Source organism: Gordionus sp. m RMFG-2023, chromosome 3 (assembly GCF_954871325.1).
Source record: "Gordionus sp. m RMFG-2023 chromosome 3, tfGorSpeb1-WG-v2, whole genome shotgun sequence".
Lineage (NCBI taxonomy): Eukaryota > Metazoa > Nematomorpha > Gordioida > Chordodea > Parachordodidae > Gordionus > Gordionus sp. m RMFG-2023.
Window position 1 is genome coordinate 24,548,133 of NC_088777.1, and position 22,564 is coordinate 24,570,696.

The following is a 22,564-nucleotide window of genomic DNA, read 5'->3' on the forward strand; positions in this document are numbered from 1 at the left end:
TTTCTAGCTTATTAAAACAAATATACATTTTATTCAATTTTAAAAATTAACAAATATATATCCGTAAGAGGGCGTTATATGTTTTAATATGGATCATTTTAGGAAACCGGAATGATGATTGGATAGAATTTTTTTTATATTTGGGTATATATATACATATGAAAAACCTAAAAATTAAAAATTTTTTTTAGGTTTCTTTGATGTTTAATGAGTAGGTTTAGAATAGTAAAACAATGGAAATTTTTTAAAGTAAATATTGCTGGCGTTATTTATCAAAATCTCTTCATTTTTGTTTTATACGTGTATATTTACGTGCTAAGCATTATTCTAAAAAATATTTTGAAAATAATTTGATTTGACCGATTGCCGAGCTCAAAACCGATCACTCACTAAATATTTGATTGATCAAATTTGCTATTAAGATAAATTGAAAAATGTTGATTTTTGTTTTATGTATCTATAAATACGTATAAAACATAATTCCAAAAAATATTTTAAAAATATCGTGATTTGACCCGAAAACCGACCGAATGACCAAATACTGCATTGCTGGCGTTATCCATGGAAAAAGCTTCATTTTTGTATTATACGCGTATATATATACGTGCTCAGCATTATCCTAAAAAATATTTTGAAAATAATTTGATTTGACTGATTGCCGAGCTCAAAACCCCACTTACTAAATATTCGATTGATAAAATTTACTAGTAATATGATTCGAAAAATGTTCATTTTTTGTTTTATATATCTATAATTACGAGTAAAACATATACGAGTCGGTTATCCGCCAAACCACGATATTTTTAAAATATTTTTTGAGATTATGTTTTATATGTATTTATAGATATATAAAACAAAAATGAACAATTTTCAAATTATATTACTAGTAAATTTGAATCTAGGAAAATAATTCCCCGGAAAAAAAATCCCGTGACCCGGATCTGCTCTGCAGTATTTAATTAAATAGAAATGTTTTTTAAAGTCAAATTTCTTCGAGGATTTGAGATTTTAAATAATAAAACGAAAGTTAAATAAATCTAGTTCACCTTTACACACTTTCATCAACTTTTAGGTATTTATTGAAAAATTATTTTTACACAAATTTTAATCATTTTTTTAGAAATATGATAAAAGGCTTTTCACAGTTTACTGACTCTTAAATAGCGCCCCTTTTTGTTTTTACAAGGATAAGCTATTAAATAATAGCATTTTATAAATTTTGTGGCTAAATAGGAAATTAGCAATTCAATCTGATACCCTCTATTTGATAAATATTATTTTACTGAAGTATTTACCTACTTTAAGAATTTAACTGACTGAATACAAAATCACTATAAAACTTGCAAAATTATATTTTTTACTGCCCAATTTTAATTAAATACTGCCAAAAGTAATGAAAAATGCTGACCACTTTAATCAAAATACATCCAGAGGTGATTATCAGCAGTGAGTATTATATTTTTCTAATCTAACAATTATTATTTTGCTTATGAATTTTTTTCAAAAGTTACAGAAAAGAAATAATTATAATTTTATTAAATGATATATAGAATAATAAATTATATTATTCAAAAGAAACAATTCTAGAACGTATATGTTCTCCAATTGAAGAGAGAAAATTGGGCAAGTCCCTTCTCTCTTCTAAATAATCAATGCATAAATTTTTTAAAATAGTTTGTTTCGTTGCATAAATACGATTTTTTTTGGGAGTGTATGTCCCAATATTCCATTGGACGATTTTTCCCATATCAACCGCTATTTCCATCCTTATTTTTTCGAGTAGTTCCCATATCTTCGGTTTTTTGTTGCCTACAATATGCTTAAATCGGTTATTCCATCCTTCACATACATTGTTTGTTCGATTTTCCCCAGCAATCGTAACATTGAACACATTCCATGTTTCTGGTGGGAACAATGGCTCTACTTGCCTTTGAGAGTTTTTCCCATGTCTCAATTCTCCATTCACATAATTTTTATCAAAATAAAACAATAATTCATTGTTTTCATCCGATACAATGGTTTTTAAATACTCCATACCTCGTTTGACATCGTGTATAGGTAAGAATGCTAATCCATCGATCATAGCTGCAAATAAGCATAACATTGGATCATTCCGATATGATGATTCTAACCCCAATTAATGAATCTTTCTATGAGTTGATTGAGTTAGATGATAAAAACATCCTTGGATGTTGATATCTCTACCTAAAAGTTGAAAAAATATATATTAAAATTATTGTATAGGTTTTATTTAATATTTATGTCTTTATCAATTTTTATTAATTGTACTGTGTGACAAGAAAAATGGGAGAAAAAATAAATAAAAACAAGTTTTGGTGCAGAATTTGACACTGAGTTCGAATTCGTTTTCTAAGTTTTCCCTTCACGTCAAGTTTTAAAAATATTATCGTATAAAGGCAACTTTTCGAAATCTCAAAAATGGTAATACGGATATATTTTAAAAAGTATCAAATGAAAATCCCTGAAAATTGGTGATAGTGTTAGATTTATATTTCCTTATAAATTTATTAATTTATAATTTTTTATCGATTGCTTTTTGAGAAAAATGGTAAAGAATTTCGTTTTGGGGGGTCTTAAGTTTTCAATTTAAATTCCCGGCAAGAATCGTATAAATATGTTGGCGGACTACTGCTGGAGTATCTTTTTTGAAAATAAATCATTAACTTCATATTCGCGGAAATATATTTAGATTTACCATTAAATGTTTTTAAATTCGATAAATTTTATGTTATTGTTTAATTTGTTTTAAATTCAATAAATTTATTGTATATTACAAGTTAAATCCTATATAATAATGAAGGAGGGGGTGAGACAACGGACCGATAAAAGGTTTATTAAAAGTAAAATATGAGATAGGTTAGCTTAGCATAATATATTTATTTAAATATGAGAAATGTAACTATTTCATTTAAAATAAATTGTTTGGGAATCGTACCTTGTGCAGTGTAGCGAAGAGAATGAAAGCTACAATAAATATATTAAATGTAAGCTATATTAAAAAAGAATCTAGAAAAATAATTCCCCGGAAAAAAAATCTCCGTTTTTAAGATAATTAAAATTACAAAATTAGGAGAAAAAATTCCCTATAAATAAATCAACGAAATAATAATTCTCAAATAAAATATTTAAAAATTTTGATAAAATTAATTCTGAAGAATTATTAGGATTATGTTTTATACGTATTTATAGATATATAAAACGAAAATCAACATTTTTCAAATTATATTCCTAATAAATTTGGTCAATCGAATATTTAGTGAGTGGTCGGTTTTGAGCTCGGCAATCGGTCAAATCAAATTATTTTCAAAATATTTTTTAGAATAATGCTTAGCACGTAAATATACACGTATAAAGAGATTTTGATAAATAACGCCAGCAATATTTACTTTAAAAAATTTTCATTATTTTACTATTCTAAACCTACTCATTAAACATTAAAGAAACCTAAAAAAAATTTTTAATTTTTAGGTTTTTCATATGTATATATATACCCAAATATAAAAAAAATTCTATCCAATCATCATTCCGGTTTCCTAAAATGATACATATTAAAACATATAACGCCCTCTTACGGATATATATTTGTTAATTTTTAAAATTGAATAAAATGTATATTTGTTTTAATAAGCTAGAAAAATAAATTTCTTATTAATAATATTAAATAAAAATAAAATTATATACTATATCATTTAATCAGTATTCTTCATTTATAATAAAAAAATGATTTAAATATATTTTAAAAAAAGTTTAAAAAATTATCATTAAAAAAATATACGTAATAAATTTTTGATTGATTTATAATTGATAATGATTGATTGCCTTTTAGCAATGCAGTTTAGCAATGCATTAGCAATTCAATGTATAGTGGGGAAATTTTTTCCGGGGAATTATTTTCCAGGGGAATTTTATTCCGGGGATTTTTTTTCCGGAGAATTATTTACCTGGGAATTATTTTCTGGGGAATTTTTTTCCGGGTAATTATTTTCTAGGGGATTTTTTTCCGGGGAATTAATTTCCGGGGATTTATTTTCCGGGGATTTTTTTTCCGGGGAATTAATTTCCGGGGATTTTTTTTCCGGGATTTTTTTTTCCGGGGAATTATTTTCCGGGATTCAGTTATCATATATATCTTATGTATGTACCACGGCAGATAGTTGGACACATAACAGAAGGTAAAAACTTATTTATATTTATAAATTGATCTGATTAAATATTTTTAGAGCTTATTTGGGAATCACAGGCCATTGGTTAGACCCTAGGACTTTAAAAAGAAGATCTGTAGCCTTAGCCCTTAAAAGGATTATAGGATGCCAGACATATGACGTACTTGCAAATAAAATTATTGACATCCACAAGTCTTTTAGGATTCATAATAAAGTTTGCAAGATGGTTACTGATAATGGGTCTAACTACCTGAAGGCATTTAGGTTATATCACAAATTTATTTATAATATTTATTTTAAGTTATGATTTTTATCAGAATGGAATGGTTATTATTTAATCTATAAAATTAGTATTTTAATATTTCACATTATTTATAGAATTTTTATTAACTAAATACACACATATTTTAGTAATATTATGATTATCATAATTTATATCAAATTATAAATAAGATAGGCTAATGGCGAAGCTGAATAATCTTACTCCAACAAACAGAGATTGCCGAGTATCTAGCACGAAGACATCCTCAAATAATTTTTTTGAAATTAAAGATGATTTAATAGAAAATCCAATTGATCTTTTTTTTCAATCAAAATATATTGAGATGAATATTTTTGATAATTTTTCATATATTAAAAATTTATATATGAAATTTAATACCCCCTTGCCCTCAAGTGCTAGTGTCGAGAGATTATTTAGTAAAGCAAAGCTTATACTTTCTGATCGTCGCTCTAGACTTGGGGATGATAATATTGAAATGATATTATTATTAAAATGCAACAAATTAAAATAAATATTTATTTATATTGCTTATTTTTTTATAATCTAAACTAACTATTAAATGTTGATTTTTATATATTATTTATTATACATTTACATTATAAGCAAAAAAAAAATAAAAAAAATTTTTTTCATTTGTTTCTAAATTTTTTTTTATAAAAGTAGCTTAAAAGTAGCTAAAGCTACTTTTGAAAAAAAGTAGCTAATAGCGCGCTACTTTTTTTGACAAATAGCGAAAGCGGTAGCGCGCTACTTTTTTTGACAAATAGCTATTACGGTAGCGCGCTACTTTTAGAAATAGCGTTTAACAACTCTGATTAAATCACAACCTTTAGAGAATAATTATACATATAGTTCCATATTATTTTTTTTGATGATGATCAGAATTTTCACTTTTTTCAAATAAGTATAAATTTATATGCTAGCACACTATTATTATACATATATTCATATCAAATTTTTTATATAACAAACTATGTATCTTTATTTGAATAAAAAATAAATTAAATATCAACATCAAATAAAATATTATTAAATGTAAAATTAAAATTATAATATTGGATATTTTTCTTTATAAAGATAAGAGCCTCAAGTTTATGTGTAAATAGTTTCTCTTATGAGGGCTACTATATTTAGTATTGTTAAATAAACAGCTCCATTTGAGAAGATTTTTTAAAACGGCTAACTCATCCGTAATAATATTACGCAAGCCTTTAGTCATGGATGGCACAAAGGTTTGGACATTTATTAGCAAAATCTCAAGGTTTTAAACAATATTTTACTGGTTAAAATATTGAGTTAGCCGTTTTTCAGCTAAAATCGAACCTTTTAACAACATTAAATCACCAGCTATGCTGAAAACTGATTCTGATGGAACACATGTGTAGGAGATGCCAAATACTAACATGCAATGTTTGCCAAATACTAATGTACAAGGTTTACCAAAATCGGAAACCTTTGAGCATTAACCCACTAATAATCCAGAGGATCGATCGGAGATAAAATATTGACATCTTTGTTAATTAATCAAATTTAAATTCGCATTTTTATTTACTATAAGTTCTTCATAAAAGCTATGAAATAAAAATACACAAAAATTTTGGGTTATTTTCTTTATATTAGTTTATTAATATATTTTACTTCTATAAATATGTAAAAAACATTAAATAATTTTATTTTCACTTTTTATAAAATTTATGAAGATTTATTACGAGAAAGGGAAATTAGTTCAAAAATAAATTAAAAAATGTGATAAGAAATTTAAAAAAAATGCATTAAAATCTGTATCGGTTAAATTTTTAAAAACTATTGGCCGATCCGATATTTTTTCTAAAAGTTTAATATCGGTACTGATCCGATACACAATACAGATATTAAAATAATTGATATATAAAACGATTGTTATATAAATAGATAGTCATAAAGTAGAGATATAAGAGCCTTAGTTTATTGGGAAAAATTAGTTATAGACATTGAAAATGGGCTGGCCAGGAGCTATTCGTAAAATTTTAACAAAAAATTATCGAGCCAAATAAACATTTAATGACGCCCTAGGTCAAACAACTTGCGCAAAAAATAATAAATTTATACATTTCAAAATGTGCTAATCATTTAAAATAAAAGTATATAATTTAAAGGACTGTTATGAACCAGGTTAAACCGGGTTCTCTCTTTCATATCCACCGATAGATCGGACGGTTATAAAATTTTATATTCACGTCATTTTAAGATCACGGCATATGATTGAATTGCGTTCTAAATAATAGCAGTTAATTTTGAAAAATAATTTAATTTCTTAAGACGAAACTAATTATTTCTTTAGATTACACAAATTTTTAAATAATTTCTTAGAATTTATTTTATTCTAACTAAAGATATTCGGAAATTACTCCCTAAGCAATACATAATAATTAATTTATATAAAATTAATTAGCTGAGGGCATATATCAAAGTTATTCACTTATTCCAACTAACAACGAAGAAGAATATATGCTTTTGATTTCCCAACAACCACAACAAAATTTAAATATTGAAAATATAAAGCAATCTCCCCAAAATCACCCCAAAAGCTTGATTGATCTATTCAACGAAATGGAGCAAGAGGGCATCTATGATACTGAGCAATTAAGGAAAATTCGCATAATTTTGGTAATATATATTTATACTTAATTTTTGGTTATTCTACACATTTGTATAAATGCATAACGGGGATTAGTTTATTTCCAAATTAGCTACAGCTCAATAAACTTACAAAAATTAAATTATACTGCTGATGTTGCTTTTGTTTCAGGTGATACCATACTTTAAACATAAACAATTTTCTATACCTAGACTAGAGGTTTGCAATGGGCGGGTAAAATATTTTAAATGATGGCCGGGCAGGTTAAAAAATATTTTTATGACAATGGGCGGGTAAATTTAAAATATTTTTCGGAAATGTAAGATAATTTTTTTATTTCATAATATTACATTTCTTATAAGCTTAATTAAAAATATATTAAAATAAATAAATAAAGAGCCAAACCAGCCTTATAATTTTTAAACATTGAGCGGGCGGGTTAAACAAATTTCTTATATAAATAGGCGGGTGAATAAATTTTTAAGAAAAAAACTTAGGTTAGCGGGCAGGTAGGTTAAAAAATTAAAACAACTAGTGGGCGGCTTATTTACTAAAACCCTCTTATTGCGCACCTCTAACCTATACCTCTTTTTGACCACGCCTCTGCCAAAAATATATTGGCGTGCTGCTGTTATGATTTTAACATTATAAATTAATTGCATTCATATGATAAAATACATTAATTTAATTTTGTAGTAATGCTATTTTATTAATTTAGTTATTATTTTCTCATATAAAAAATCATTTTATTTGTAAAAACATAGTTCAAATTATTATGTATTATATCAATAAACAAGTTTAGATATTATTGATTTTTTAAAATTTAAAACTTGTAATTTTGAAAACTATTTTAAGCAAGCAGTTGCCAAACTTCAGGTATCTTTATCTGGTTGATGATTCTTATGTTTTTAGCGTTTTAAATTTGGTAGTTAAGAAAATGTACAATATGTGATAAAAAAAACAACATAAACTTTAAAATTAAATATTCCAACATGGCATATTATTTTGACGATTAGTAAATGGAGCTAACAAACTTTCCGATTAATATAATGTTGATATGGAGAACATTATTTAATTTAATTTTAAAAAGATTGAAAATCTCTTTCAATTACTAAACTCATGTTGATTTTTAATTCTTTCAGAAACAATATACGCTTTATTTAGCCCTCCTGTTTCGTAATGAAGGTCATTTGATCGTCAGTGATAATTATAACGCATATGCTCATTTGAATAAAACATGCTTAATAAGTTTGATTCTATATTTTTAATGACTGATCTTCAAGTATTTAAAAATAATCTTGTTTTTCATAATATTACATTTATTTTTTAAAATCGGGTGTTAGCAGAATTTTTAAGCCATCGATTTTAAAAGATAAATATTGTAAACAATTATGAATAAAAATATACAACAGTTCAATTTATATTTTGTCTAATATGGGGATGAGAAAGATGTTTAAATCAAATAATATACAGAAATTAACAGATAAACATCGCCAAAAGCTATATATGCATCATCTGGAACTAGAGCTTATTTATTATTTTATCCTCTATTTACCAAGAGACAATGGATTCGACTTCTATGAGCCTGATAAATATTACTTGTCCTAGTTACAAGCACACCTTTTGGTAGGTGGAATCACATTAAACTCGAAGATCCTCATTATATCCTTCAAATTTAAATAATGTTATACATAGATAGCATAATATAATATATCTCGACATGAATCTCAAATAATATTAATAAAAATTATATCTAACTGAAAAAAAAAATGTAATAAAATTGTTGAATTTTTAATTATATTGTAATTTTATGAACCTATAAATTTTATTTAGAAAACGTTGTTTTAAATGAATTGTTAATTTTGATTATTTTTTAAAATTAGAAAAAAAGAGAGAAATATGGCGCTGGTACAAATGGCGGTATAAAAATCAGCATGCCACAGTTTATTGATAGTTTTAAAGTACAAAGTCGCTGGCTGATAAACTTTTTTCACTAAGCACAGGTCTATATATCACAAGAAATTAAATTTTTTTTAAGTTTGAGTTCTAACAATTTATCGATGATTTTTTTTAAAGATTAACAATAATTTCTTAAATTTTTATAAATTTTTAATCACATTTTCACTAACCTTAAAAAATGGATTACACTTTAATAACATATTCCAATTTATATAAAAAAATCCCTATTATTTACCCATTCTTTGATATTTGCTTAAATGCCAGTGCCAAAATAAGTATATTGATTTCAAAATATTTATACGTACCAAATTTAATATTTTTACATTGCATAGCCTCAGAAACGGGGCAGACGTAGTAATCAAGATATTGACCGGGTCTCCTCAGCTCCAAATGTATCAATAGATAAAATGCGATTCACTTGTGCACAATGCGCATACTCTTCAAATAGAAAATCGATTTACGAGAAACATTTGTTGACCCATCGCACTGAACGGCCTTTCCAATGTCACTTTTGCGAAAAGGCCTTTAAGACACAGGTTGCCCTCAAACAACATATCAATAGTCATGAGGGAAAGAAACCTAACAAATGCACTGACTGTACATCGGCTTTTACGACGCCTGGCGAATTGCATCGCCATATCAAATACATTGTAAGCACTATAGAAAGAGATTAATTAAATAAAATAAAAGACAGATCAAAACCTTTTTAGTTACAAATTATTGAAATTTGATTTAACACAATATACAAGAAACTGCATTTACGTTTCTACATATTAAATATATTGTAGTTTAACATAAAAGAGGAAAAATAAATATGACTAAAGAATAAGATAAAGAATTAATTACTAATTAAGGTAGGAAATTTAAAAACTTCTATAGTTTACTAACTATATCTTGATTTATAATATAAAATTTTTTTTTTTTTTAGCTCATCTCGAAAATGTAAAAAAAAATCAAAGACATGGAAATAAAATATTATTTAAAAATAAGGTCGATGAAAAGTTATAATATGATATTATTGATTAAGTAATTCATTATAAATTAAATTTATCTATAGTACAATCAATAAAAGCCATCAATGTATAAATAAAATGCTCTTTATAATATATTTATAGCATACTCATGAAAAACCTCATAAATGTACGGAATGTAATTACGCGAGCGTTGAATATTCCAAACTAAGACGTCATATGCAAGCTCATTTAGGATTTAAGCCGTACGCATGTCCTCATTGTAGTTACAGAAGTGTCGATAATTTCAAACTCAAACGACACTTAAGAATTCACACTGGCGAAAGACCATACAAATGCGATATTTGCCAAAGCTCCTTTAACCAGAGAACCACTCTTAAAGTCATATTCATAATATATATAATTTATTTTTAGGGCAGTACTGATATTAAATATCGGATCGGGGCCGATATTTCGCGTTAAAAAAATATAGGATAGGGGCGATATTTTAAAAAAATATTTTTTGTTTATTTGATAAATTTTTAATACATAATAATTTCATAATAATAATAAATTAATAAAAGGAACCAAAATTCAATTTATATGTGATGTTTATAAAAAATCGAATTGTTTAAAAGAATATGATTTTACATTATCTGCATCACGAACAGGATTTTAAGTTATATAGTTGTTCATATTTAGCTATAGTGGTATTAAATAGATTAGCCGAAAAAAGGCGAAATTAAGATTTTAGTTAGGGCTGTGCCGATATTAGATATCGGATTGGTTCGGCACTGATATTTAGCTTTTTCCAAAAATATCGGATACAACCGATACTGTAAAAAAACCGATCCGATCTTTTTACTTTTATTTTATTTATTATTTTATGTTATTAATTTCATTAATAATATTTTCTAAATAATTTTTTTTAAAAACAATGCAAATGCACAACGCCCCTTAAATTTTATTTATTAGGCTGTGTCCTAAATCATAAAAAAAATTTCTCAAAATTTTTGCGAATCGCAAAACTTCCGGGAGATTTGAGAGATACGAAATATGTCCCGATTTATACATTTATTTTCAATTTTAAAATGTTTGATATGAATGATTAACTATTTCTATTTTTTATATTATTTGTTTACACGACTGAGCGTAGAAGAAGGCATAGATTTTTAGAAAGCCGGTATATATGATATTATTTATATTATATGTATTAATTCTAGAGATCAAGGACTTTTTAAAATATTTGATAGTATTCCATCTTATCCTGTCAAATTTCGTCAGATGTTCCACATGCATGTGGAAACATTCAACTACATTCTTATAAATAAAAACTCTATTAGTATAAAGCATCGACTCTATATAACACTCATGTATGATGATGATTTTTTTTTTATAATCTGTATATATTTATAGATATTTGACAACTGGTATGAGCTTTAGGAAAATCGCATTATATGCAAAGATAGGAAAAACATCAGTAAGCACAATTGTCACAGCAACATGTAGGTTATTATGGGTAGGTCTACAGCCCAAGCATCTCTGCTTACCAACAGTTCAACAGATGCTTGAAATATCAGCAGGATACTTCAGGAAATCAGGTTTTCCTCATATAATAAGTGCTATTGATGCAAAACATATCAAAATAAAACAATCTAAAAAAAGTGGATCCACATTTTATAATTATAAAAAATTCAATTCCATTGTGATTCAAGGTATTTCAGATGATAAAGCTAGGTATTTATATATTTTCTAATTTTTAATTCTTTTCTAGATTCATGTTGATAGAAGTTGGGTTTCCGGGATTTATATCAGATAGAAGTATATTTTCTAAAAGCCTATTTTATGAAGGGATGATCAAAAAAATCGTAAAGATTCCCAATCCAAATTTTTTACCCTCAACAGATATATTATCACCTTACTTATTTGTAGGTGATGATGCATATCCTTTAATGGATTTTATTATGAAATCTTAAAACAAATTTGAATGATAATAAATTAAATTTCAATACAAAATTATCAAAAGCCAGAGTATCTATAGAGAGATGCTTTGGCATCATGAATGCCAAATTCAGACACCTTTATAAACCATCAGAAACTAATATTACTAATACTATACAAATAGTTAAGGCTGACTGCCTATTGCACAATATTATAATTGAACTTGAGGGAAATAATTCTACATCAATAATTCATGAAGATTATCCTATTCCAAATTTTACCCAATCTCAGTTCCAGCCAGGGTTGCCAGATATTCTTCACTTGAAAACGTGAGTTTTTCTTATATAGTAATTAATGGGGGACTTCGCTCCCCATATCAATTTGCTGGCCTTCGGCCCGCTTTTGCCCGGCCTTCGGCGGGGGTAATTGATGTAGCATACTCATCTAAGTTCATATGTTATATTTAATATAACAAGATTTTAAAGACAATAATAATTCTTTATTGATTTACTAATAAAAATTATGATATATAATTTTCTCATGTTTATAAATATAGCATAATATTAATTATTATATTTTATGGATGATTTTAAAAGAGGCAATAAAGATTTCCCATCGGCACTGTGGAGATAGGCTGAAAATTCTTTGCATGAATAGTTATATTTTGTCTAACCATAAGTTCAGCTTCCAATGATGACGTTCTTTTCGCCAAGCAGTAGTCATTAGACTGAATATTCTCTCTGATGAAGCATTTGAATGTGGAATAGAAAATATAAAATTGCATATTTTCTATATCAATGGTGAGTTTTTATTAGAAAGAAAATCCATCCATTTTTCTTGGGTAATTCATGTGATTGTTTTTTGATAATTTTTCTTCATAATAGTAATAAAATTGTGATTATTCATCAAAGAGAATTTCTGTATCTATGTTTGGTATTTTATAATTACTAATAATTTTTTGTAATTGTTCAAATTCTGGACATTATTTTAATGTCATAGGGCTAAGATATTTCCATATATTATCTATAATATCATAACATTTTTCTACATATTCTATAATATTTTTTATAAATATCTTTGATTCATTTTTGAAATTTATTGCCTTTTCTACATCATTATTATGTTGTAATTAATATTTTTAGAAATGCTCCCATAAAAATTTTGTTGAATTTTTAAATTTAATGAATTCTTTAGTTTTAGGATAAGATCATGATATATTGCTAATACATCTTCAGATTGCAAATGTAAATTTATGTTATTGACTAAAGTGTCAACGTTGAGGACAACACCTAAATATGCCTCTACAAAATCATCTCCAAAAATTATTTTAAAAATTGGTGGGGTTGCTGATAATGATAAAAAATATTCTTTAAGGGGTTGAAAATACTTAAGCATCCGCTTAATCGCTGGGATTAATGTAAGCCAGCGTGTTGGAACATGGCGAAGTGATTCTGACCATTCTAAATTGCACCATTCTACGGCTAGGGCCACTTTGTTGGAGGAAAACCTCTTCTCGTGGTTCTCTTGCGAGTTGACTGATTTGAGTGTCTATATTTTTGAAGCTAGTGCAAGCTTACCGAATTTGGTAAATGTGGTCGAAATATTATTATGAAACAATGGTCGTTCAAAATTTCTGTTCATTTTGAAATTTTATGTTTTTCTTTGTGATCCAAAATAGTGGGGGCTTGATTGGAGGGGGTCAGGGGGTCAATACATGATTAGTCTTATCTGAATGGTGATCCCATCAGGAAGTTAACCGTCGGATCAGAAAAGACCAGGAGGTTCTAGTTTGGAGGGTATTTGTGATTTCATGGCTCTGGGTGATTGAGTTACATTGTGTGTGCCTTAGTATTGAAAACGGATGTTGTTTTTTAGATCTTTTATAATATTTGCCCTTAATTTATTTCATTTAAATTTTTTTCGAGTTTTAATATAAGATTTATAAAATCCATAAAAGAAATATATAGTTATTTAAATTCATATTATAATTACACTTGATAAACTTTCTAAAAATTGAATTTCTGTTGTGGGTAATTGATCAATGAATATGATTGGTTAGTTGGACTATTAATACTACAATTTTTTTAAATATTTTAAAAAAAAATTAATTTAAAATTTTACATTTGTTTTTAAAAATATTTTGAAAAAATTTAAAAACGTGAGAAAAAGTGTGAGACTAAGTGTGATTATTTTATTTATTCAAAAAATCTGAGAAAAGCTTGAAGTGTGAGAAAACGTGGTAAGTAAAAAATTAGGTATGAAATCGTGAGAATCACGGCTAAATTTTGACATCTGGCAACCCTGGTTCCAGCGATGGACTGAGAGCTCTAATAATATCAGAGAAACATTTAACTTATTTGTAAATAATTATATGTAAAATTTTTGTATACATTTATTTTTTAATTCCCATAACCTTATATCTCTTATGAATGTTTTCATTTGTCAAAGTTATATAATTTATTTATAAATATTCAATAAAAAGTGTTGTTTTGATTATATTGTATAAGTAAGTTATTTAATTAATTTAATGAGGAAGACTGCTTAAATGACTAAGTTTACATTTTTAAATAAATCATTAGACATAATAATTTTTATTATAAAAATATACAAAATATGTTAAACATATTGTAAAAATGGTATTAAAAATAAAGATATAAGATTACATATAATATATTATCTGAAAAAAATTTCAATTTCATATCATATATTTCTTTTTCAGTCATACGATTAAAAGTTGTTTGGAAGGATTTAAAAAATGCCTGAACATGATGAATATCATCATCATATGATATTTTTTTTTGCAAAATCTATTTCAAAAATAAATAATTATTAAATATAATAAATGTTTACCTCCAAATATATCCATCTTCTCAGTATCATATTTTTAAATTTTGTTGATTCTTTTAGATTTAGATTTTTCAAAATTTTTCCTTTTAGAGGTAAAAGGATAAATATTTTCTATATTAAAATTGTCTAACTATTATTAAATTATTAAAATATATATAAATATTCAACTTCTAATATTTCATTCTCAGACATATTCATGTCTATAGGACTAAATGAATTAACTATATCATTTAAGATATATTGTGCATTTGGTTCATCATTCTATAATACCTGTGAATGTGATGATGTTTGAACATTCAACACATCTTGGATGATTGGCTCATAATCCTAAAATATAGATTATTATATAGTCCTAATTTCATTGTGAAGATATTTGTTTATGAGTAGCATCCTTGGATAGCTTCAAACTGAAACTACCCTCTGAATGCTTGCAGATATCAACCACATTTTCCTTAAGCCAATGATAATCCTCAATAAATTGGAGCTGCTTGCTATTCAAAACATTAGCACCAGAACCTTAAATATAAAATATTTATAATTATACATGATTTTGTGGATATAGCAAAATTTTTATTAAACTTTGCCTTTATTCCAGTTTTTTTAAAATTTCATCATAAGTAAGATCATATCTCTTACCAATCTCCTCCCATTTTATTTTGCTACCAGCGCTGTCTCTGTATTTAAGGTCACTAATACACCATAAATATCTATAAGGTCTTATAGTTTCCATCAATTGAAATTCGTTAGCCATTTTTATTCCCTCAATTCGCAAAAGTTTACGGAAAAAATGATTAAAGTTTTACGAATATAATTTTTAAGAATCACGTAATTTGCGCAAAATCGAAAAAATCATTTAGGCCATTTTATATTATTTTATTAATTAGATTCGCGCAAATTGCGCGAGATAATTTTTATGCAATTTTTGATATTTAGGACACAGCCTTTAAGTAGATTTATAGTATTTTAAAAGTTTTTTTATAAAATAGAAAGGAACACTCAAAGTTTTATTTATCTTAAATCTTTTTAAATAATAACGCCAATTTTATTATTTATACCTTAAATAAAAGAATCTTTTTAAATATGGTATCTGAATTATGGAAATATTTTACAAAAGACATAATTTTGCAAAATGCGTTATCTGCGGAATTCTAATTTCACGGGGAGGAATAATGATAATGAAAAATTCATTTAATAGTACCAATATCCATAAACCTTTTTTAATTATTGTAGAAATAAAAAAATTAAATTAAATGCATAATTCGAATTTTTGCATAAAAAATATTGATTTCTTAAATTCACAGTGGGGGGAGGGTGAAAAATCAATATAAATATCGGATCTGTTTTGAACCAATATCCGAAAATATCGGATCGGTGAAAAATATGTGGATCAGCACAGCCTTAATTTTTGTCAAAAATTACCTAGGCTTGGAGATTTTGCCTACAGATGGTAGAAAGCTTAAGACATCTATTGATGAAATTTCAAGGTATATGTAATAATATTTTGAAAATCCTGATTTAGTCGTTTTTAAAAATCGGCGGAATTGGTGCGTTTAACAACACAACATTTTACAATAAACATTGCCCATATTTTAAATGTAATTATTATTTTGGAGAATAAAAAACAAAATACACTTAATCATTTTTTTTAAATAGAAAATAAATTTTTTTATGATATTCTTTCAAGGATAGACGGTAAATAAAAATTAATATAAATATTATCGGATCGGGTTTGTAGTATTATCGTGTCGGATCGATAAAAAATTTGTTGATCGGCACAATTTATTTATCTTCTATATATTTCTTCAAAATATCTGATCTTCATTAAATCCTTGATTATTTTACTTTATCTTTCAGTCTAATTGGACAGAATATTTTTTTAAAATCACATTGATTAAATTGAATGTAATAATTTTAGATGCATATATTGACTCACTCAACTGAAAAACCAAAATACAAATGCCATTTATGTCCGTCCACGTGTGGTAGAAAAACAGATTTAAGGGTTCACTTTCAAACTTTACACAATTGCGATATACCCATCTTGTGCAAAAAATGTGGCAAATTTTTTCCTGATCGATACACCCATAAAGAACATGCTAGAACTCATAAAGGTTTTTAATATTTTTGGTTTACATTTTTTCAGTTTTAAATCTGATTTCAAAATTATCTATTTTTAGAATTATTATTAACCCGTTTTTGACCAAATTAATTTTTTTAAATGATTTCTATTGATATGAATGAATTAGTATCATTTATTATTTCTTAATTCTCTAGAATTGTTATTTCTTTAGACGAACTAAAACAGTGCTATAAAGGCTAAAAACATCATAATCAGAGGTCAGCAAAGCCCGGCCCCTTAAGAATTTTTGTATAAATTGTAAAACCGGTCCCATGTCAATTCGGTGAAACACATTTTTTCGAAACTTTTATCGCAAATATTTTATAGGGAAACTTATATAGCGAATCAATAATCGCGAAAGTTTTATAGCGAGGTCAATATCGCGATAATTGTTAATAGGGATTTTTATTTTGAAACATTTATTTTTATGATCACATTAATTTTTTTCTAAATATATATTAAAACAAATGAGGATATATTAAAAATTAAATTTTTTTAAAAAATATATGTATAAATCTATGAAGAAAAACATAAAAAAGAACTAAAAGAAAAAAAATATTAAAATAAGGGTACATATCACCCTAGAGAAGAGTTTTAAAAAATTGGACTGGCAGTTTTCCAGGGAAATCGACGAAAAGAAAAACATAAAAAAGAACTAAAAGAAAAAAAATATTAAAATAAGGGTACATATCACCCTAGAGAAGAGTTTTAAAAAATTGGACTGGCAGTTTTCCAGGGAAATCGACGAAGGTAAAATCTTTCCTTGGGGTCCCCTAAGATCTGTCTCATTTTTATGATTTTAATGAAATTGAAGGCCTCACTTCCAAACATGCCTAGAGTATTGGTAACGATTGGTATGAAAACAGTGTTGGTGAGGCCAGCATATTTGTTTTTTTGGTTTTCTGCCTTTTCGATGGCAGAAAATGAGAGGTTGGAATCTGCTGCAAAATCGACACAGGTAAAGTCCTAAGCGAGCGGGAGAGCATAAGTCCAGGGAATGAGGGATATACCATCGGGGCTTTCGTTTGAGAGGCCCACTGGTTCGAGAGTGGATGGAATTAACTTTTTAAGGGCAGCTAGGAGAATGTTGTTGATAGATTTATGACGAGATTGTCATCCATGGGAGAACTTGCAGTGCAAGGAATGGTAAGCTTTTGATTCAATAGGTTGGCCACAGCCGATACAAATAGAGGGAACTATAGCAATACAGCCAAGACGTAGGGCTATAGAAATGCGTAGCTATTCGCCAGTCATGAGTAGGCCAAGATTGGAACTGATGGCTTCCAACCATTCGTAACCTGAGTTTGCATATAATACTAAGTTATAAGGATTGTCCTCAAAGGGCCTTTTTGAAATTACGTATTCAACGGAACGAGCGGTCAGAGAAGCATTCCAGCCTTTTTGAATGTGGAGGCAGGACGACAAAGTGGATGGGCAATTGCTGCCCCAAAAGGTGAGGGCCTGAGAAAGGTCTGGATCTAAAGGAGTGGATTCATTATTGATAATAGATTGAACGCCAAACGAGATGAGATAAAGGCTGAGAGGAAAAGTTGTATCGGGGATCGGATACTAATACCCCCAGACTTGCTGGGGAGGGTGGCCTAAAGGCAGGATAAATTGAAAAATTTTAAGTTTAATTTATTTTCAAGGAGACCCTTGATTTGGGTTTCATGGGAAACAATCAAGTCGCTGCATTTGAAGATCGGAGAGGATCTCAGGGCGTAGAGGATTTTAGGTATATTGAAATAGTTTTATATTAAAAAAAAAGATTGATGGGCGGGGAGGTAATCAAATAATGTGTTTAATTTAGATAAATTGTTAAGGGATTTTTTTAAAAAAGTTTTGATGGCCTTTTCACCCCCTATCAGTGATCCCATCATTAAATAATATTTTGAAAAAAATAAGTATAAGTTTGATTCAATTGGAGTTTTTAATTTTCTTTTAAACTTATTAAATTTATATAATGATTAATGAACATAAGTTGCTATAACAGTTAGTAATGAAAATTTTGCCAAGATATATTCGCTCTAAAGTATTAGCAGAAATAAATTCGCGATAATGAGTTCAATATTGTCTTCGCTACAAATGTTTCGTGAAAAAAATTTGCGGTCTCGAAAAAGTGTTTCGCGATAAAATTATTACTTAATTAACCTTATACGGCCCATCCTGCTAATTTTTTGTCTGGCCCTACATTTTTAAAACAATTTACCCGAAACCTGGCTCAAATTTTTAAAAAAAATTTGCCACAAACTCGACCTTAAATTTTTTAAATAAAAATGTCAATACCCTTATTTTTATTGTTAGTTTGAACAAAATATCATTCAAAACGAACATTTATTAAAGAATAATCTTTTACATTAAACTTATAATTTATTAATTAAAAAAATTCTAAATAAATTTATTTGCTTAAAATAATTTTTTGCATTAATGGTATTGCATAAAAGTATATTATTAAATAATCGAAATGATCTTAAAAAATTAATTTATAGCTTAATAATCATATGAAAATTTTTTATATATTTTTTTTACATGATAAAAGTATTCTTCACAATCTTGAACAAATATCTATAGATTTAAAAGGGAAAAAATATATTGCAATAATTTTATCAAAATGTTGAATTATTATTTACCTTGCATTAGAAAGTTCCAACTAATTATGCACATGCGATTTACAATTTTATTAATATCGAAAAGGGAGCTTTTATTCTGAGAAATTTTATTAAATTAAATGTCTATTTCAGATAATTGATTAAACTCAATTTAATGGTTCACCAATATCGATATTTCAGTACCCCTCTTCATATTACAATTTTTATCAAGCCATCTTGCCATTCTAAATGACCTTTTGACGGTTCATGTTTTAATAGCCCTTTCTTTGCAGCTAAAGCGTTTTCCCAATTGCTAAATCCTTTTTTTGCGATTTCATTACTTTGTACACAAATATTTCCTACAAGAAAGGCATCATCAGCTTCAACACCCTATTTAACCAGTCTCGACTCTATATTTTGTCTTTTGAAAGTATTTTAACCTTTTGATTTGTTAGAATTTTTTGACATGAACTTATTATATTCAAGAAGATGCTAAGAAGAGTCATTACTGAAACTATCATATTCTAAAACACTAGTGTAATTTTGACAAGGAAATAAAAAGGTGGATATCGTTTTTTTCTATTAAATGGTATATGAGCGAATGGATATTTTTAACTAATATTTTTTATAAGAATCTTATTGTTTTTTAAATTTAGATTTAATGACGAATAAGTATATTAATAACTAATAAACATTTTTTAGAAAACCTGGTGCCTGGAAATATTTTTAGGACAAATATAAAAATTCGAAGGCCAGGCTCTTGGGGCAGGGCTGTTCCCTTCTGGTTACATCCCTGAAAATGTAAATAGTAACCAGCCATTTATAGTTTGCATATTTTAATTATTCTTATTGCATTATTTTTATTTAGTCTGTGCTTATACATTTTATGCTTCTATAATACATGTAATTAGCATAATCATTTTTTAGGTGAAAAATGTTTTAAATGTGAGCTTTGTAGTTATGCTACCCATTTACGGCAAAATTTGGATATGCATATGCTTGTCCATACTAACCAAAAACCTATCGTTTGCAAGTTTTGCGACAAACGTTTCAAACAAAAATCTCAAATGACCAAACATATGGAAGCCTTGCATATCGATAAAGAGTTTGAAAACTTTAAAAAAGGTTTGTATTATCTAAACAGGGTGTTTAAAGCCATGAACCCGAATTATACTGTAATTTTCCTAACCGTAATATAACCAATGGAGTGAAGCGAACCGTTATAAATACTTCTGAACCCATTTATACTGGATTTTGTAATTTTACTAATTTTAAATGATAGGCGTAATTTAAAATATTATTAAAAACATTGGTTTAAATTTTTGTGTGGTTATGTTATTTTACTTTATTTGTTATTTCCTATGGGTTTTATATGATTTTTATTAGGGCTGTGCTGATATTATATATCGGATCGGGCCGGTTATTTCTGAAAAACCGAACCTATATTATTGTTTTGATTATTTTATGATTCAATATTATTTATAATATCTTTTATTTTACACATAATTTCCTTTCCTAATAATAATGATAAAAGGAATCAAAATTCAATTTATATATAATATTTTTAAAAAATCGAATTATTTTTTTAAAAGAAAGAGTGCTGAAATGTGAAATTATTTTTTGTTATATTATTTGCAACAAGAACGGAATTTTAAAATGTATAACGAGTCACATTCAGCTATAAACATTGTTCATATTTTAAATAAAAGGATTAAACAAAAAATTTTAAGTTTTTTGTTTTGTCCATAGTTTACAGTTAATTATTTTTTATGACATTGCTTTAAACTCAAAGTTAGATGATAAAAATCATTATTAATACCAGAATGTATCAGATCAGGTTTGTACAAATAGGAGAAAGAATCGGATCGAACAAAAATTTGTGGATCGGCATAGCCATAGTTTTTATCTAAAAAAAATTTAATATTTTTATTAGATTATTAAATGTCAACTAAATAATATATATGATGATTAATTTTAAAAAAATTAATATTTAAAATCCGGAATGAACAACAGATAGATTTATAAATCGAAAAGAACCAATATAAAATCGTTTAAATAGAAACTAAACCGTTTTAAATTAAAATTAAACCTTTCCTTGATCCTAAACCCATCATTTTAATATTTTAAAATACCATACCTAAAAAGCGAAAATGTTTCAAGATCAACATATTAACCTGGGCATGGAAACCGATGATAATCAACCAATTTTTGAATCTATTGATGTTGATTTAAGTTCTTCAGTTCAACCTTTAAATATCTATAATATTATGAACCCAGAAAATTTAAATGAATCGATTAAAGGGAAGAACAAATACTGCTGTCAGGTATAATATAATAATCTACATATAATATAACTTCCATCATAAACTTAGCATTGCTCAAATGTCTACACTACAAAATGTCGGTTAACTAACCATATAAGGACCACTCATTTTAAAAAAAAGGTTAATGTTAATTTATAGTTTTGGGTAATAATCTTTACATTTTGATAGGTTGCAATTCAACAAAATCACGAAAAAAGAAACAACGAGATCGATGTTTTGCCCAATATTGATGATAATATTATGGGAGAAGATATGATAAAATTTAGCATAAAAGAATTATCCGGACTAAAAGAAAATACTCTTATTATGATTTTAGAAAATGATCTTGCAACAACCAACGAATTTTAGTTATTTCAAAGTTGTTCCGTTTTATAGAATGTACATTTTATATTAGTAATTGGTCTTGTTTCTCTTAACATAACAAATTAGTGTGATAAAGATTATGCATTATAAAAATGATGTGGGAGTAAAAGAAAATTACTCATGCTTTTAATAAAATTATTGTCCAATGCGAAAAATTTATTATTTTCAAATTAACTTCCAGTATTTTTTGTTCTATTTTTTTATCACAATATAAAACAATATTTATACTCAGATAAGAGTTGGGCAGGTCCTCCGAAAATGAATCTAGATAGAGATTCTTTATAAAAAAAAAATCTTAGATACATATACTAGTATCTTATACTAGTATCATTTTCAAAATATCAAAAAGATACTAGTGTCTTTTGCTAAATTAGAGTATCTTAAATACA

General features: G+C 26.8%; 1 protein-coding gene and 1 long non-coding RNA gene across 2 annotated transcripts in view; both read left to right on the plus strand.

The window, feature by feature from the left end:
* Positions 1 to 22,267, plus strand: part of LOC135925867 (transcriptional repressor CTCFL-like) — a 35,574-nt gene extending 13,307 nt beyond the window's left edge. The window contains exons 3-10 of the mRNA XM_065461407.1: positions 6,899 to 7,113; positions 9,376 to 9,693; positions 10,159 to 10,395; positions 16,697 to 16,892; positions 20,416 to 20,613; positions 21,634 to 21,812; positions 21,861 to 21,932; positions 21,981 to 22,267. Coding sequence (XP_065317479.1) covers positions 6,899 to 7,113; positions 9,376 to 9,693; positions 10,159 to 10,395; positions 16,697 to 16,892; positions 20,416 to 20,613; positions 21,634 to 21,812; positions 21,861 to 21,932; positions 21,981 to 22,160 — 1,595 coding nt within the window. The 3' untranslated portion in view covers positions 22,161 to 22,267. The remainder of the gene's footprint in view (positions 1 to 6,898; positions 7,114 to 9,375; positions 9,694 to 10,158; positions 10,396 to 16,696; positions 16,893 to 20,415; positions 20,614 to 21,633; positions 21,813 to 21,860; positions 21,933 to 21,980) is intronic.
* On the plus strand, positions 4,140 to 4,843 carry LOC135926722 (uncharacterized). The gene is made up of 3 exons (XR_010571942.1): positions 4,140 to 4,193; positions 4,242 to 4,448; positions 4,642 to 4,843. It is a non-coding gene; the product is annotated as an uncharacterized LOC135926722 (long non-coding RNA).
* Positions 22,268 to 22,564: the final 297 nt, after the last annotated feature.